The 17,362-nt window shown below is 43.4% G+C and overlaps 1 protein-coding gene and 1 long non-coding RNA gene across 3 annotated transcripts in view; both read right to left on the reverse strand.

The window, feature by feature from the left end:
* The window catches only part of gpc5a (glypican 5a), a 113,782-nt gene extending 102,657 nt beyond the window's left edge, over positions 1–11,125 (reverse strand). For both annotated transcript variants that reach the window (XM_010886828.3, XM_010886829.3), the window contains exons 1-2: positions 10,744–11,125; positions 4,983–5,144 (exon numbers count right to left, since the gene is read on the reverse strand). In XM_010886828.3, the coding sequence (XP_010885130.2) occupies positions 4,983–5,144; positions 10,744–10,894 (313 nt within the window). In that variant the 5' untranslated portion in view covers positions 10,895–11,125. The remainder of the gene's footprint in view (positions 1–4,982; positions 5,145–10,743) is intronic.
* A 360-nt stretch (positions 11,126–11,485) lies between these two features.
* On the reverse strand, positions 11,486–14,519 carry LOC114830060. Its single transcript, XR_003777805.2, has 2 exons — positions 14,311–14,519; positions 11,486–12,793 (listed from the first exon to the last, which is right to left on the reverse strand). It is a non-coding gene; the product is annotated as an uncharacterized LOC114830060 (long non-coding RNA).
* Positions 14,520–17,362: the final 2,843 nt, after the last annotated feature.

A 17,362-nucleotide genomic window follows, 5' to 3' on the forward strand; every position in this document is an offset into this window, starting at 1 on the left:
GTCACTGGGCTTTAGGTTTCAATTTCTTTCCATTTAACGCCTGACAAGAAAGGGATTTTGCTTTAGTGAGCCTTTTCATTTCAAGTTAAGGAAGAATCAGAAACCTAATCTGACAGGGCTAAATCCAAAAGGATTTGACGAGTCAGAAAGCAGAGAGTGTTTTCTAGACATGAGCCGTGGATTTAGCCCACACGGTCACAGACCGAAGCTCACAACAAACAATCACGCTGAAACAACCTTTCTCTTTTCATCTGAAAACTCCCTGCAAGAGCCCCAAACCGAGGGTTGTGTAGAACCAAGCCAGGTGGTCCACTATCTACGGTGCCCATGACTGAGAATACCGGGGCAATGTGGCTGCCAGTGCTGAAGGACACTTCAGGCCAAGAGGACTGCCTGCTGCTGAGCTGAGGACAATCTCATTCAGGCAGAAAGTAGGGCAGAGCCCCTTCAACAAGACAACCGGAGCCCGAACAGACCCGGCCAAACTAGAGATAATAGGATGAATGCAGGGAACTACCTGAGCCCTGCCTCGCCCTTTTCAACCCCTCACCCATCAATGCCTTGAAATATTTGACTCATTAGGCCACTTCCCTGTGGCTATAAAATGTTCTGGTGGCTCAGTTCCGGTTCTGTATCGGCCATACAACTACACACTCGCTGACGACCCAACTGGCTTCATATCCCACAGACAAATCACTGCAGAACCCTAATGTGACACCCGGAACTCCGTTCTGCATCGCGGTTAGCTCCGTGGCATCGCGGTTAGCTCCGTGGCATCGCGGTTAGCTCCGTGGCATCGCGGTTAGCTCCGTGGCATCGCGGTTAGCTCCGTGGCATCGCGGTTAGCTCCGTGGCATCGCGGTTAGCTCCGTGGCATCGCGGTTAGCTCCGTGGCATCGCGGTTAGCTCCGTGGCATCGCGGTTAGCTCCGTCGCATCGCGGTTAGCTCCGTCGCATCGCGGTTAGCTCCGTCGCATCGCGGTTATCTCTGTCGTTTATACCAACGGTGACCTTGTCACCATATCACTGTTCTAAACAGTGAAGCTGCAATTGTTAGGGGACCAACCGCTACATGAGAAAACCAAACTCATTTACCATTACCAATAACCTCACAACTGTCCATAGAGTGCAGCCGTTTCTATTCTGGTTCAATTCTTGAGTCTGCCATCTTTAGGATGGCATATTGTGTATTGGTTTAACAAGTGGTCACAAAGACAGCAATAAACCCAAAATAAAACTCAAAATAATGTTTGCTAGCTAGTAATATTGGCTAGCGACTAACTTAGCAACATTGGGCAGCACCAACCGGAATGTTAATCTGTTATAAGAAAGAGACAGAGCGAGTCAGAGAGAGACTGTACCACCCACAGAGTATTGTCCAGAATGCCATTCAGAGACTGAACTGTTAGTCAAGAAGTCCTTCTCTGATACGCCGAACATTAAGAGTCGCAACATATGTACGGGAAGCACAGAGGGACACAAAACTGAGGCTGGCATGCAGAGGCTTCCTAAATGGAAATAGACAGTGGTCTTATTTGTTGTTGAGGTGGTGGAAAGGGTTGGACATAACTAATGACAACTCATGCATATAACATGTATTTGAGGATGTGGAGCAAAGAGGTCGGTGAAGCTGAATGAACACCGGAGGTCCTTCACACATCTAGGGCTAGAGAGTCTGGAGAGGTTCCCTTCGGCTGGAGGTTCTGATGGAGAAGTCAGATTACAAGTCAAGGCTGAATCACATGAGTAGGAGGTGGAGGAGGTGGAGGAGAGAGAGAGATAGGAGGGAGTTGGGGGAAATATGGGCAAGGAAAAGGAGAGCGTAAAGGAGGGTGAGAGTGAGGTAGGAAACGGATGAGCAGCAGGTGAGGAGGAATAAAAGAGAAACAGCCGGTTAAACCCCATAGCCTGTTAAACCCCATAGCCTGTTAAACCCCATAGCCTGTTAAACCTCAGCCTGTTAAACCTCAGCCTGTTAAACCTCAGCCTGTTAAACCTCAGCCTGTTAAACCTCAGCCTGTTAAACCTCAGCCTGTTAAACCTCAGCCTGTTAAACCTCAGCCTGTTAAACCTCAGCCTGTTAAACCTCAGCCTGTTAAACCTCAGCCTGTTAAACCTCATTGCCTCATCTAATGTAGGAGACAACCAGAGGTCCTGAGCTCTAATGTAGGAGATAACCAGAGGTCCTGATTTCTAATGTAGGAGACAACCAGAGGTCCTGAGCTCTAATGTTGGAGACAACCAGAGGTCCTGATTTCTAATGTAGGAGACAACCAGAAGTCCTGATTTCTAATGTAGGAGACAACCAGAGGTCCTGAGCTCTAATGTTAGAGATAACCAGAGGTCCTGATTTCTAATGTTGGAGACACCCAGAGCTGCTGGTCTCTAACTACTGTATGTGATGCATTAGAGCCCCAGACAGTCACAGGAAGAACAGACAAGTTAAAAGGGAAGACTAATGGTCCTGTTTGTAACATACAAAACCTGCAATTAGCCTTCTGCTTTATTATACACAGCTGGAAAGCATGTGGGGGGGGGGGGGGGGGCAAGCGAGAGAGAGAGAGAGAGAGAGAGAGAGAAAGGGGTGAGAGAGCGAGAGGAAGAAAGGGGATGAGCCAGAGGAAGGAAGGGAGATATAAATGAAGACTCCAACAGTGGTAATTCCACGAAGTTTGTTGGCAAGACGACCACATTGTCACAACACCCAAGAGACATCAGCCAATAAAAAAGACTATAAAATGCTACTCAGAGTTTTTCTTTTTTCTTTTTGGATTTTTAAGGACTTCATCCTTAATTGTATTCTTTTTTTATGGTAACATTACAACTGATTTAGAAGGACCCTTGCCTTGAAACGGGTGAACTGAAGTTTTAACTATTTGTGTAGTAACTGGTTCTTCAAAACCCATTCCAACCAACAGCAAGTCACCACACGCCACTTCATCTCACTGCTTCGTCTTTGTTTCTCTTTTTCTTTCTCTCTTTCTCAGTCTCTCTTTATATCTCTCTTCCACTCACACACTCTCCTTTCGTCACAAATTTCTCACAATCAACCCCACAAAATGTCAATGATTCATCCTCTGTTGAAGCTGAAACCCAACATTCATGTCATTTCCCAGTCAGCAAAAGAAATAAAAGGAAAAAAAAGATCAAAAGATCTGGTAGAAAACTGTCAAGCAGCTGGTCTTTCACCATAACCTTTCTCTCCCCAGCGGAGAATGTGACTCCCCTCAGAGAGTTTGTATTTCATTTGCAGGTTGTTAAGTCCCTCCACATCTCCAGGACAATACCCAGGCTTGCCCCGAGACAAAGCCCCGGCCGGTGCCTGCTGAGTGGGGTGCTGGAGGAGCGCTCGCCCCCTCCACCAGATTTGGCCTGGGTCCCTGGCAACCGCCCTGAGCTATCCTAGAGTCCTGCTGTGTTGGAGACTGAACGCTGAGTAGAGGCTGCCTCTCCGTCGTCCCGCAGCACCTACAGCAGCAAAACTAACAGTCAGGACGTCCCGGACCCCCAACGTTGACCCGGTGTCTCTGTTCCTCAGACAGTGTCTCCATGTTATATAGCACAGCTGACAGACCACTGCAGTCAACAGCCATTTGGGAACCGATCCGGCCTCCCAAATGGCACACTATTCCCTAAATATTCCATCTAGGCCCTGGTCAAAGCAGTGCATTAGAAAAGGAATAGGGCCGCTTCTCGGATGCATTCCAAAACTGTGCCAGGTTTCAGAAGGCTTAGTGTTCAGAGCATCTGAATAGTAACCAAAGGTTGCCAGACTGAGTTTCAGAGCCAAGGTGAAAAATACAATGTTCAGTCCTTGAGCAGGATAGTTAAACTTAAGTCCTTCTGTACGTCACTCCCAAGAGACCTTGCTAAATTCACTTTATGTGAAGGCAGAGAAGTGGCTTTAGTTCCCCAAACCACAGCAAGATGATAATCCACAGCGTGGCAGAATAGGATGTCCTCAAAAGAGCAGAGGTAATGTCGCAGAGAGAAGACACATGTACACACATCAGCTGGTGTGACCACTCTCAACACTAAGCCATGAGAAAAAGACAATGCTCATTAATCTGCATGGAATAAACTAAAGCATGTTGGGTTAGCCAGCCATTGTCTACAAACCTCAACAAAGCACGTAAACAATGATTGGTCACAGGTTCAACTGGACACAGAAAGACAAGCTCATCATTGGTCAAGGATGCTTCCACTTCTTGCCTGTTTTACAGGTCTGTGTGTGCAGGACAGGACAGGGCAGGGCAGGGCAGGGCAGGGCAGGGCACACCCGGCCTTTCTCTCTTTGGCTGGAGGAAGGACAACTGACTGAGCGGCTGGTAGTCTTCCACATTTTTCAAACTAGTAGGCTGGTTGAACCGGCTGACATAGACATGAGAAGACATATCAGGGGAAAACGAGTATCCCTCGACCCAAAGAATGAGAACTGGGGGATCCCTGTGAGCTGCTGGTCAACAGCCCGATCGTGGTCCAGGCCTGTAGATCGTGACTGTGGATTAACTCCACCAGACCAAACGTCGGAGTCACTAAACAGAACAAACCCAGGCGTGGTGGGATCCATCCTCCCACACATCTACCAGGCAACATCCAACCAGCCGCCAAGCCCAGGGCTGTGGGTCCCGCCTGCAGCTCCTTCAGCGTTTTAAATACAGTGTTTACCGTCACGGCATCTCAGATCAGCAGACTGTGTTTACTGAAAGGGATAATTGAGGTGATTTAACGTAATGATATGACTCTGTGCATGCTCGTTATATGCCAATGTTCATACAAAATAGTTTCAATTCTGTTTTACGGTCCATCACAGCCAGTCCCAAAGCAGTGAGCACAAGGTGGGGGTGGTTATTGATAAGGAAGTGGTGAGGAGACAAAGAGCAAGGGGGGAGATTGAGAACCAAAGCGGCAAGCCTCCACCTGAACACGTAGTATTTCACTTCTGTCCATGTCTGCCAGGCCTCCTCTGCATCCTCACTTACCTTGGAAGGCAGCAACATTTCTGGAGATGAGGAACTTGAGGCTTGAGGAGGACGTCTGAAGGAGGTTCTGAACGTCTCGCCGGGCCGCCACCTGGTAGCGCTCTTCCATTTTCTTAGTACAGCAGGTCAGGTTCCTGGACTGGCACACCTGCAGCTCCGACCCTGGTGTGGGACAAAGAATGGTTAGTCGGGTGTTAGGCCTTTTTACACAACCAGGCTCAGGAGAAGATAGTAGTTGAATATGACCGGTGTTCATAAACTAACTCATTGAATTCAGATGATCCAGCAGTTTTAGTGTCTCGGTGAACACTTCCTGGTTGAATGAGTACGGTCATAAAACACAATGGCTTGGCAAGAGCCACATCAAGACACGTCCCTCCTCCCAACACACCCAAAGTCCATATTTGCAAAATAAACATCAGCAAGTGGAGAAAACTGCATAGAAAATACGGTTTACCTCCCTGAAATCCATAAATACGCACTCCAGGTGGAGGGGTTTTTGGTCCCAATTACCCCGTCCTGCCCAGCGGTTCATGGACACATGGGGGGGACGGTTTTTGGAACAGTGGCCGGGGTCAGGAACAGCCTTGCCTGTATGCTTCTTTGAGGGCAGTTGGCAGTGAATGCCCCTTTCTGCAGACAGTACAAAGCATTGCAGGCGGTGATGGATATTATATTCGGTGCAGGTGAACAGCGGGTGGTGTCAAGTCTTCCAGAAAAAGCACATGAATTCCATGGAAAACATTAATTTGCCTCAAAAACAGAGCCAGCTGGATGAAGATATCCAAAAAGGGCACGACATTTTCATGAAACTTTCGACACAACCAGAAAAAACACCTACAGAACAGCTGTCACCCCTGACAAGGCATCACTTGCCCCCAAATAATATCACCAGGGGGGATAAAAGGTCACTCTGTGTTAATAATTGCCCTCCAGGGCCCAGAACACTGGCACTGTGTCCATACCCTGTGTCTGGCGCCGATAAAATACAAAACTTTTCTTTTAAGTTAGCATGATCTCACAAAATAACCCAAAGATAACCCTTTACTTATGCAGTACTATCCTCCCCCCAAAAAATCTAGTTACGTTAACTGAGACACAAAAATAATCCTGTGAAGGCTAAATTACACGGGACAAGCTACGGTTGGCAATTTAGTCCTCTCAGATAGGGAAAACCCATGGTCTCCATGGAGGTACTGCAAACCTATCATGAACTACTCAAAGATCCATTACCATAGCGTTTAAATGACTCGTTAAATAAATGCCAAACTGTCTGACACACGGAGAGATGGTATGATCTCTGTCACATTGAAGGAGAAGCCCTGGGGGCAAGTTAAAAGTTCCAGTACAAAGCCATTACCACAGAGATAACGTATCATCAACAGTGAAGGGGGAAATGAACTGCACTCATCACGAAACACTTCAATGAGTCATGAATAAATGATTTGTACTGCAGTAATCTCACTCCTCACAGTACCGGGCAGACGGCCATGTTTTAGTAAACCTGCCAGGTACCTGTCAACTTAAAGCCACAACAAAGAAATCACATTAATTACCGAGCACCTTGACTAAGTATTTTTTTTTAATTATTATTATTATTTCCTGGTGATTTCTTGTATACTGCAGAGCCACATGAAAAAAATCCAGAAAAGTTTGTATTTCTTTAAATATATTTGGACACATGGAGATATGGAAAAAAAAAAAGAGCACTCCAACCACATTCATGGATTGAGGTAACCCAATGCAACAAAACAAGTTTGAAAGCTCTGATGCAATTTAATTAAACAGAAATGTAATTTCTTCATTCCTCAAGTTAGTACATCTCTACCTTTACCATCACATAAAATGTCTAACATTGGGAAACAGGTCACCCAAAAGTCATTACAGTGTAACTTGGCAGGGTCCAGCCTTCCATAAAGATTAGAAACTTGGTTTGATTTGGTCTGAATTAGATGGGTGTGTGGTAACACAGAAGATTCAGAAGATTATTGATGTCCATGTGTCTGGAGGGGTTACAAAGCCATTTCCAAACAATTCCAAGTACATAATTCCACTGTCCAAAAGATGATCTAGAAATGGAGAAAATACCAGGCCACTGGCAATCTACATCATCCCACCAAATCCAGGCTGCCCACAGCTCAAGAGCTGACTGGAAAGATGCTCATGGAAGACTCTAAGGACCGAAGGACAACACCAAGAGGTCTACAGGCCTCTGGCCACAATCAATCTTGACGGCTGCTTTGCTGCTTCAAGGCATGGCCAAATTGCCATCATGGAATCAACCATGAATTCCATATTGTAGCAGAGAATTCTTGAGGAGAATTTGAGGCCATCAGTCAAAAAGCTGAGACTGAAATGAAAATCGATCCCCCAACATGTTAATGATTGACACAAGTAAAGCAAGTCAAAACCTAGATCTCAATTCTATTGAAATCCTGGGGGGAGACTTGAAGGCTGTTCATGCAACAAAAAAAAAGCAGCCTTCAACATGACACAGTAGTGCTGTCAAAAAGAGTAAGCAGAAAGTTCCTCCCAGACGATGCAGTTACAGGAAAGCCACATGTTATTTCAGCCAAAGGGGGCAACTTTAGCTACTGATGTTAGGTTACGTGTGTGTCAATAGTATTCAAATGAAGAATACAAATCCACATATCATAATATGTCCAATTTCTTTCCAGGGGGTGTACTTTGTTGGTGTATGTTTTAGTTAATAAAACAAAATTGAAATCTGTTTTTGTTTCTCTAAGGTCTCTAAGCTGAACGATTCTGCCCGTATCAGAAATAGGATGATTTCTGAGTGGGTGACCCTATTGAAGTCAATAACAGCCAATTCTATAGAAACGACTACGTGCGCTCCATCTGTACACTCAGGCTCCCGACGTGTTGAAACACGCTCAGGAAAGAAGGAACACTGGAAAACATTGAAAGCAATCAGTTTAATCGTTACCACCTTGACAAGTGATCTTGGAGATTATCCACTAAGTGTATAAAGCAACTGGATCACATAGGGGACAATACAAACATGTTGAAGACAGGGACAAAAACAACTGTAAAAAGGTTTGAGACAGACAGGCAGAGACAGAGTAGGGAAGTGCTGACAAAGATCTGATCAGCTGCCTCTAGATGTGGTGTGTGTGAAGTCACACAGAAGAGCACGCTTTAAAACATTCCTTGCCTTCTAGATAAGACGACGTGAAAGAGTCTCAGATTTTACTCTTGATTTAAACTAACACTCCCAAGAAGTGTTTCCAATTTAACTATATACAGGGCTTGGAGCAATGCGTTGAACAAGTCTGGTTCAATTGTTTTCATACGTTTAAGTTGTTCTTACTTCACACATTGTTTGTTCAGATTACAACAGCCACAACCTTGAATAAACATTACTTTTTTTCCTAGTAATACCTTTGACTAAGTCCTTTCAAATCTATTTGACATCAACCAGTAACCACAATGCTACGGGGTATTTTTTTTTTTTTATTACCGCCAACACACAGACTGATCAAACCATCCTGAAGGAAATATTGGAAGCTTTCCACTTAAACTTGAAAGAGTTTGCACCAATCACAAGCTCCTAAGTAAATCAGTTGGAAGCCTTGAACATCTTACCCCTTCAGATCTGTCACCAGCAATGGTAGGAAACAATTACCATTTTAAAACAGCAGTTGAAGCTGAAACATGTGTCCTGGGTTATGATCTCCATCCCCAGTGACCAGGCATCCCCAGTGACCAGGCATCCCCAGTGACCAGGCATCCCCAGTGACCAGGCATCCCCAGTGACCAGGCATCCCCAGTGACCAGGCATCCCCAGTGACCAGGCATCCCCAGTGACCAGGCATCCCCACGCACTGTGAGAGACATGGGACAGTTGGGGCAAAACGGCACCGTATTCTCTTTTTGTGTAGAGGACAGGGTTCAGTTCAAGACACGACCTCAGACACCAGAATACCTGACTATGGAGTTTCGCAGATTGATGGTAGAAACTAGTTACTGCCAGCCTTGTTACGGGGGGGTCCAGTTACTGCCGGCCTTGTTATTGCTGGCCCGACAACTAGGTAGTTAATGAGTCTTTACCTCATGGGCAGGATAAGAGACGCCAGAGATCAGGAGAAACTGAGAAATAGGGTAAGAATCAGGGATGTTGAGCCAGAGAGAGCAGTAGAGAGGCGGAGAGACCGAGTGACAAAGAGGCAGAGAGACGGGGTGGAAAACCAAGTCAGAAGACAGAGAAAAGGCTGCCCACAGCTCAGCTATATTTACAGAACTGTCCTGCATCGTTCAGCGGGAGAGTCATAAACACACAGCTAAGAGGAAGCAATTCACTCCTCCCCAGAAGTTATGACTGGATGAGCTAAAAACCCAGTGAACTGGAAACGTAATGGCACAGCACCATATTTAAAAATGAATTGTTTTATTAATTTAAAAATGAAATTAATAAAACAATATTTCAAAACAGCAGCAATCGGCTAGTATGTCAGGCATTCCTGGAGAGATCTTAACATATCAAAGTGTTGAGGAGAACAGGGAGAATGTTTGTGTGATCAATGCATTAATCATCACAGTTCCGTTGAGTCATACAACACTGGGGGCTGGGTCCCCCGCAGATATTCTAGGCGGGGTGCGGAAAAGGCCCTCAAAGCATTGTGCGGGTCCTCAGGCTATGAAAGCTATTTAGGTCAGACATGACAAAAATCACCCAAAAATCCAATCACAACCAACATTTCTGAAAAAATTGTATATTGAATTGAAATAACATCTGCTCACATGCAGTTACCCTAGAGTAGACAATATAGCTACAGCATTGTAAATCAGAGGAGCAGTCTGTTTTCACCTAACCACAAACTAATCTCACATGTAGAGCCTGAAAAACATCCACTAACTAGAGTCAGGGCATATTCATTCAGCCAATTAGGCTGCAAACTGAATATTTGACAAAAACAAGATATTCTGGACCAATGTGCCTATTAATTCAGGTATAACCATCGCCCCGTTTCGGATGCTTCAAACTACATAATTGCCCAACAGAATAGGTGACAAGGGCCACGCCGCACGAAGTTAAGCTCCAGCTGTGTCAACAAAGATGAACTTTCATCACATCGCCGAGGCTCTCTAATCAGGTGCATCGTCAAACATGACGGATGTACAAGGGAATGAATGGTATGTGATGGAGCACACGGAGCCAGACTCATCCCCGATGCATTGATAGCGAATTGTATTTAATATGCAAAAGTCGAACAGGATTAATCATCCAAATTGCTTGATGTGGCCTACTTGAAAGTAAATTATACTAGTCAAATAGGCCGCATGCCACGAATTCACAATGTATAAACAATGTCACTATCAGCCATAATGATGATGCCAGGGGCTGCTAACTTGCACCCTAAGTATCACAATGTACCACTTTTACCGCACTCGGATGAACATGGTACCAATAAAGTCTGAACACTCAAAACCACAGACAATCAACGGGAAAGAACAAAGCCAAATAAAACAATATTAGGCTATTAAATGCCATTGTGTACGACAGTCCATGGAGAGGGATATCGGATAAATGCGGGTTTTGTTAGTTTGACGTGGACATCGGGATACTATATTAGCACCAACTGGATAGGTTTGATCGAATTACGCACGCTTTGCCGCCTTTACAGACGGTTTATTGGCTACATAGCTCCTATAACAACTGCTGATAATACATTTTAATAGCGCTAACTTCTCAAAAATCAAATGACAAAACTTTTGAAAGCGAAATACTAGTCAACTTTACCTTCTTGCGGTCTCTCCGGCAGAGATTTCACCGGTCCAATCTGCCTTAGTTGGAAAACTTTACGCACTTCATCGCAGTTACTTATACTTTCAGAGCTAAACCCAACAGAAGCGGCAAAAAAACAACAGATCATCATCTTTTGCAGTTCCATTTTAATACAGTTGCGATGTGGCACTGACCCGGGATCTAATAACTTTTTGTGAACAAGCACGGGCTGTAAAATTCGCACATCCTAAGACCACGGACCCTACCCGTATGTTAACATTGCCAAGACTATGATGGTACTTCAAACACGGACTGCGGTATGCTTCAAAATTACTAGTAGGGTAGAGAAATGACCATGGGCGTCATGGAACACCCCTGCACCATGTCGTACGATTGGCGTGACTGGAGCTGTCAAGGGAATGAGGGGAGTGGGCGGAACCATACCTGGGGGAAAACCACTGGCGAAAGTCCCAACTCAACCGCTGGTGTGGGGCGCCATCTTGTGGTCAACAGTAAGACCGAGTAAAAACGACCATTTCCGTAACATTCAGTACACCAGATCATGTTAGCAACTTTGATAACCTTGATAACGCCATGAATCAAATCGTTAATCGAATTAAGGAGTTTGAATAATACATTTCGCAGCACTTTCTGCAATCATTATCAAGCCTTCATGATACTGCATCTGGGCGAATTGACAAAAACAGTCAAATCTTAATAGTATAAATCAAAAAAACCAAAGAAACGGAAACAGAAGTACAATTTATGGCTGTTTATTTACACCGACATGGGCCAAACATTCAAACATATATACCAACAAAATGGGGAAGTTGACATTTACCACTGAAAAACAAACCATGTGTACACTGAAAAGCAATCATGGATGGAAACTTAACTCTTTTAATTTAACTTTGTGGTCAAAGTAATCCGCTGCCTCATCTCAGTCTTAAGCAGGCCGGGACAAGTGCAATACCTTCAGACTACACCGCATTGACACCTTTCCCAACCTGGCCCAGACTGGGACATCCACAGAACCACTGCAATGCCATACAAATATTAGAACCAATGAAAATCCAAAGAACCATCACCATTTAGCATCCAGGTAAAACAAACCAACAAACCCTGACCACTGGAATGGAGCAATGTAAACGCTTCACAAATCCAAACGAATAGATGGGTACTAAAAACATTCAAGACATGCAGAGCCTAAGCAACAGGCACCAACGGACGGAGTGCCCAGCGCCAAGTCAGTTTTGCATGGATTTGCACAGCAAACATTTGTTAAAGCGGGATGCAAGCCAGCAAAACTGACCAGGGGTTGGCAACAGCTGGGCGGAGCTGGCTCCAAGGGGTCTTCCGTTCGAGTCGACGGCGCTGCAACGCAGCTAGAAGTACTTTAAGTGCTCACATTGCAGTAGATCGGGAAACAACTACCTGCACTATAAGCACTTTAGCACTGCTGAAACCGGTCAACTGCTGGGTCCCCCAAACAAAGGCAGGCGAGCAGGAGCACAGCAGCTTGGAGTCCCGGGTGACGCTTCCGGGTTAAGGGCAACATAGCCCCCCACAACAGACAAGAGGTGGAAGAACAAGCAGGCCTCCATCAGTTTTGCATAGATTTGCACAACTCATTTTTACTTGTAATGCAACTATGCAAAACTAGCAGAGAACTGCGAGAAAATTAAATGAGGGGAGTCATATCGCACTGCGAATTCAGACGGGTCACAGGCCCTTCTGCCAGAAGGGGCACATAGGGCAGTAGGCGCTAGTCTATTTCACTATCTGCACTAGATGCACCTTAGCACAAAGACCTGACGAAGGGAAGTGACACTTGCGAGGCGGGGGTCCACTGCGGGTGTTAATGTCAGGGGCATTGCTAGAAGTGCCTTCACTGCAGTAGGTATCCCATGGTACTACCTGCACTGTAAGCACTTTGACAATACAGCCACAATCGACGGCCTTGACCAGTACCCAAGTGTCGTCTTCCAGACGGTAAAAGGTTTGTGGCAAACAAAACTTCCATGACGTGTTGATGTCTGCTCCCAAAACATCTTGGAAATGCTTCCTGAAATCAAACAATAAAGCAGAGTTACTTGTGTGAAACGTGTGAAGAGGGCAAGCATTAAAACACATCTGAAGCCTAATTTAAAATAATGCCTAGCTAAATGGGGGGGGGGGGACACCAGAACCAGATATATAACTTCACGATGGCTAGCCATCAGGGCAGAAGCACGGGTTTTTAGCAGCATCATGGTCGTTGTTCTCTTTTTGAACACTCGAGTAAAAAAGAAAAACTTGGCGTTAGGAGCTACACCACCCAAAGACAAATTAACGTACACCTCCAAAAATAAGTCGTTAGTTTAAATCAAGTTTGTCAGTCTGTGAAGGTGGACGTAGTTCAAATATTGTTGTGATTTATTGTGAACCATGAGGCCGCCACAGGAAGGAAAAAACATGAATGGACTGCGCAGCTTGCCGCCCGCATTGGATGTTCTGCGCACGCGCTACAGAGCACACTGTCCGCTCACCCCTCCCCCACCGTCTTAACATGGCGCCGCTGAGTCCACAAACCTTAACAATATTTACTGAAAACAACTACACCACACGTTTGTTCACTTTGCCTAAATATTTCCGTACAGTGAAAGTGGGGAACTTGTGAAAATCACGACCGCGGAAAACACGAACCAGTGTAGCTACTGTACCGTAACAACATGCGCGTTCTTTGACCGTTTATGCTAACGCGGTATCTAGCTAACTACACAAAACATGGCAAACTGACTGCCAAAGTTAGCTAGTTACCACCCTAAATACACAAACAAAAATACAATACAAACTTCAACTAACACCTGATGTAACACTATATGCCACGGCAAACATGTGTTACCTCGGAACAAATTAAGACCAGCTAATTTGACAAACTACCCCGGCTAATAAGTTGCCGTTAGCGAACTGGTTAGCCCACCCAAAACCGTTTCACGCGAACTTTAAGTTAGGGCCAATTTAGCCCTGAAAACACTGTGACCGGACGCTTTCGCTTAATGATTTATGTACAATTACAGCAAGTTTGCAGTTTGTGCTCTGTTACAACTAGCGGACTACACAAACCGCGAGTAAGAAGTTGGTTAGGCTAACTAGCTAACTAAGGCGCGCGGCCTAAATCTGCCCCATGTGCTGCTGGAGCTGCTTTGTTCTGGGGGGCACTAGCTAACTCACAGACCAACGCACAGAATACACTAGAAAAACTATGTTTTGCTAAAATAAAATTAAAGATTAAATCAAACATATTGACTGTGTCAATTTTATTAAATCACCCAAATATGTAGCAACGTTCAGATGAGGCACTGCAGCGAGGCAGCACGCTTTTCAAATCTCCCTCATTCTCACAACTATGGAGCAGGAGAGGGCTGCCATGCGCCTCTTAGTTACCACTGTTTCTCACTAACCTCTTCGGTTTTAGGACGGTAGCCAGATATTCACTCTAAAGGTGTCTTATCAATTAAAACCACACAAATACACTTTGTCATTTTCCTAACCAATCATCAAACTAAAACAGAAATGTATTTCCTTGTCAATAACACTCACCGCTGAAATCCACCATCTTCGCTCAGTTGCGTGCACTTACCGTTGAATGTTTCGACTGTGGGAGTAAAATCTAGCAAATACTTAATCAACTTTTATCGTGGGCTGAGCAGAAAATAGATTACATAACCCGAGTTTAAATTAGAAGAAATCAATCCGTGGCTGTAATTTCGGATATTATTGAGGGATTACGAAAGTGGCGCGAAGGCGACCTGTCGGTACCCATGTGGGTGAATGAAGGGCGGTTCCCGCTGAACGTAAATATCTAGCTACAACCCCCAACTTCCTAATTAGCATACATCAACTACGGTACTTCCGATCCCACCCTTATAGAACAGTAGCTATATTAATAAGAAAACATAAGCTTTTTTATTTACTTTGAAGTTACTTATGGTAGTCCAGACCTAAAGTCAGACTTAAACGAAATTAATTGTTTCTTTTGTGCATGGTTAGATCCCACATTTCTTATAATTGTTGCAATTTTATTATATAACTATAAAACACACCACATGGTATTTTAAAACAGAACAACAGAAAATAAAAACATGAAGGAATAGGTGACTAAATATTTTTAAAAAAGTTCATTTAAAAAGTAAATTCAATTTATGTTTATGTGAAATCAAATAGTGTTTTTTATAGTTATGTGTGTTAAAAATCTATTAAAACTATAGTCCCACCAAACTAAAAATGTGAGATATTTATCCAATATCTTGTCCCAAACCTATGGTCATTAAAGTTAAGGTTTCCCCATTTTTAGTCTTATTTTTAGTCTGTCTGTGCTTGTGTGCACGTTCCATAATTATTTTGTTTTGTACTAGAGGAAATATTTTGTCACATCACTGTCAGTTACCGATGGATAACTGCAATGTTTTATAAAAATATATCTAATGTTGTCTAATTTTTTTTATTTATTAATGTTGTTTATTTCACAAAATTATACCCTCAATATTACTGTGAATGAAAATATCATTCTGGATGTTTCTGCACTACATTTCTTTTTAAATTTGTGCCATTTAAAATGTGTCTGTTAAGAACAACAACCAAACATTTCCAATACAAATATACACTGTAAATTAAAGAAACAGCTTAAATATACACATTTATGTAAAAATCCAGTGTAGAAACGTTTTACAGAGATATATCATAAAGCAAAAAGAGTTGATAGATTTGAATAGTTTGGTTGTTTTTTTGTCCTTTTACAAATTTTTCATAATGCATTGTAATCCAAGGAAATTGATACATACATTTTCTCACTAACGAAACAAAACATGTTTTTAAAAAATGGGGAAACTTCTTAGATTCTCCTGACATCACACACCTTTAACATACCTAAAACATACATCACACAGATAAGTAGGAATCTCAAACAAGTTATAGAAATATTTATTAAGATAATTCTTTATATTTTATCTAACATTCATGGTGGGCCCAAACATTTCTAATTCTGGAAACTGAAAGACACAGGGGGTTCCCCTCAGTTGTAAATTTTTGCAGTCAGTCAGTATATTTGATCACAGGAAAAGTAGGAAAATGCGTGTAAATTCGACAATGCAAGTTTGATTTAATTGGGCCATATCACAAATGATTGTCTAGCTTAACAACATAACAAAAAATTGAGAGATAAATTGTGAGGTAACACAGATGATTTTGCTGTTTTGAAAGCCATTGTAGTTTCAGAAACCAATTGCGCAGCTGTTTACATGCATTACCTTAGTCTTTACAGTTGGTTGATTGTAATAGTGAAATTGTACTTTGAGTTATAAAACAAGTCTATTTATTTGGGGAATTGCCATATTTTGCTCTGTAAACTGTAATCCGATAATAAACATTCTACTAGATCACCACTAGATGGTCTCAGCAAACTGAGTAACATATTTCTTTCCTCTGACACAAACAACATCCTGTCTACATCATTCACATTATTTAACATCACTATTTCCAATCCATTTGCTAAATACAAGGACAGTTTCCGTAACGGAAGGAAGAATCCAGTTCATACATGAATGCTTTTTTAATTGAAATGTAACATTCATAATTGATTATGGTGTGGTAGTATTGATTATAGATTTAGGAAGGGAAACTCTTTATCCTTTATTAAATATATAAAGATACAATTTAATATCAAAACATGTCCATGTAGACGCCGAAGTTAGTATCATTTACTGTGGAAGGGAAGTTTGTTTAACTAGATGGACACCCTGGCATCATCTATTGTGGATGTATATTAAGTTTAGTTAGTGGTCACTGATGTGTACCCCTCCCTCTCCTGCAACCCTAAACCTCACACACTCTAGATCAGAGCCTCTGGAGCTCTGGGTCCAACTCTCAAATGGCATCCTATTGTAGTGTAACAAGGAATGGCTGTGAAGGAAGAGTGGAAGTTTTTTGGACGAAGTTGTGCGTCTGGACCCACCAAGTCCAACAGACCCTCGGTGATGTTAATCAGTGTCCTGGGTAACATTTGCTTCTCTCAAGATCCGTAACACCAGGTGTGGGTCATCAGCCCCACCCTCCTCAGCTCACCTGGAGAGGTGTGAAACTCTGAGTGAACTGGAATGTAACTAAATGCATGATATTGTGGATTGTTTGGATTTCCCCTATTCCCCATAAAGGGCTGTATAGTCTGATATGCTTTATTGTACTGTACGGGTTATGGGTCAAACTTTTCAAGAACATTGTAGAAATGTTTGTCCTTGTTGCATGTCTGGCAACAGCTGGCAGCTACGTCCTGTCCATTTGATCATTTTGCATTGACTAAATGGGACAGTAGCGGTCCATTGTGTTCATTGTGTTTGCCAAGGTAAAGTAATGCTAATGACTATTTCGTGGAGTGTTTTAGATTTGTCTGATTTGAGAATAAACAGCCACGTCTCCAAAAAGTTATGAGAGTTTGTCCTCGTTAAAGAGAACTTCCAAAACGTTGGGTTGTGTAGTCAGTGCCGGCTCTAGCCTTCTGGGGGCCCTAAGCAAAAATGTGTTTTGTGGCCCCCTCTCACCTAGCAGTCTGGGGCCTCCCGACATGTTGTGTTGTAGTCATATTTTGGAGTTTGTCATC

Source organism: Esox lucius, chromosome 22, assembly GCF_011004845.1.
Source record: "Esox lucius isolate fEsoLuc1 chromosome 22, fEsoLuc1.pri, whole genome shotgun sequence".
NCBI classification, from domain to species: Eukaryota; Metazoa; Chordata; class Actinopteri; order Esociformes; family Esocidae; genus Esox; species Esox lucius.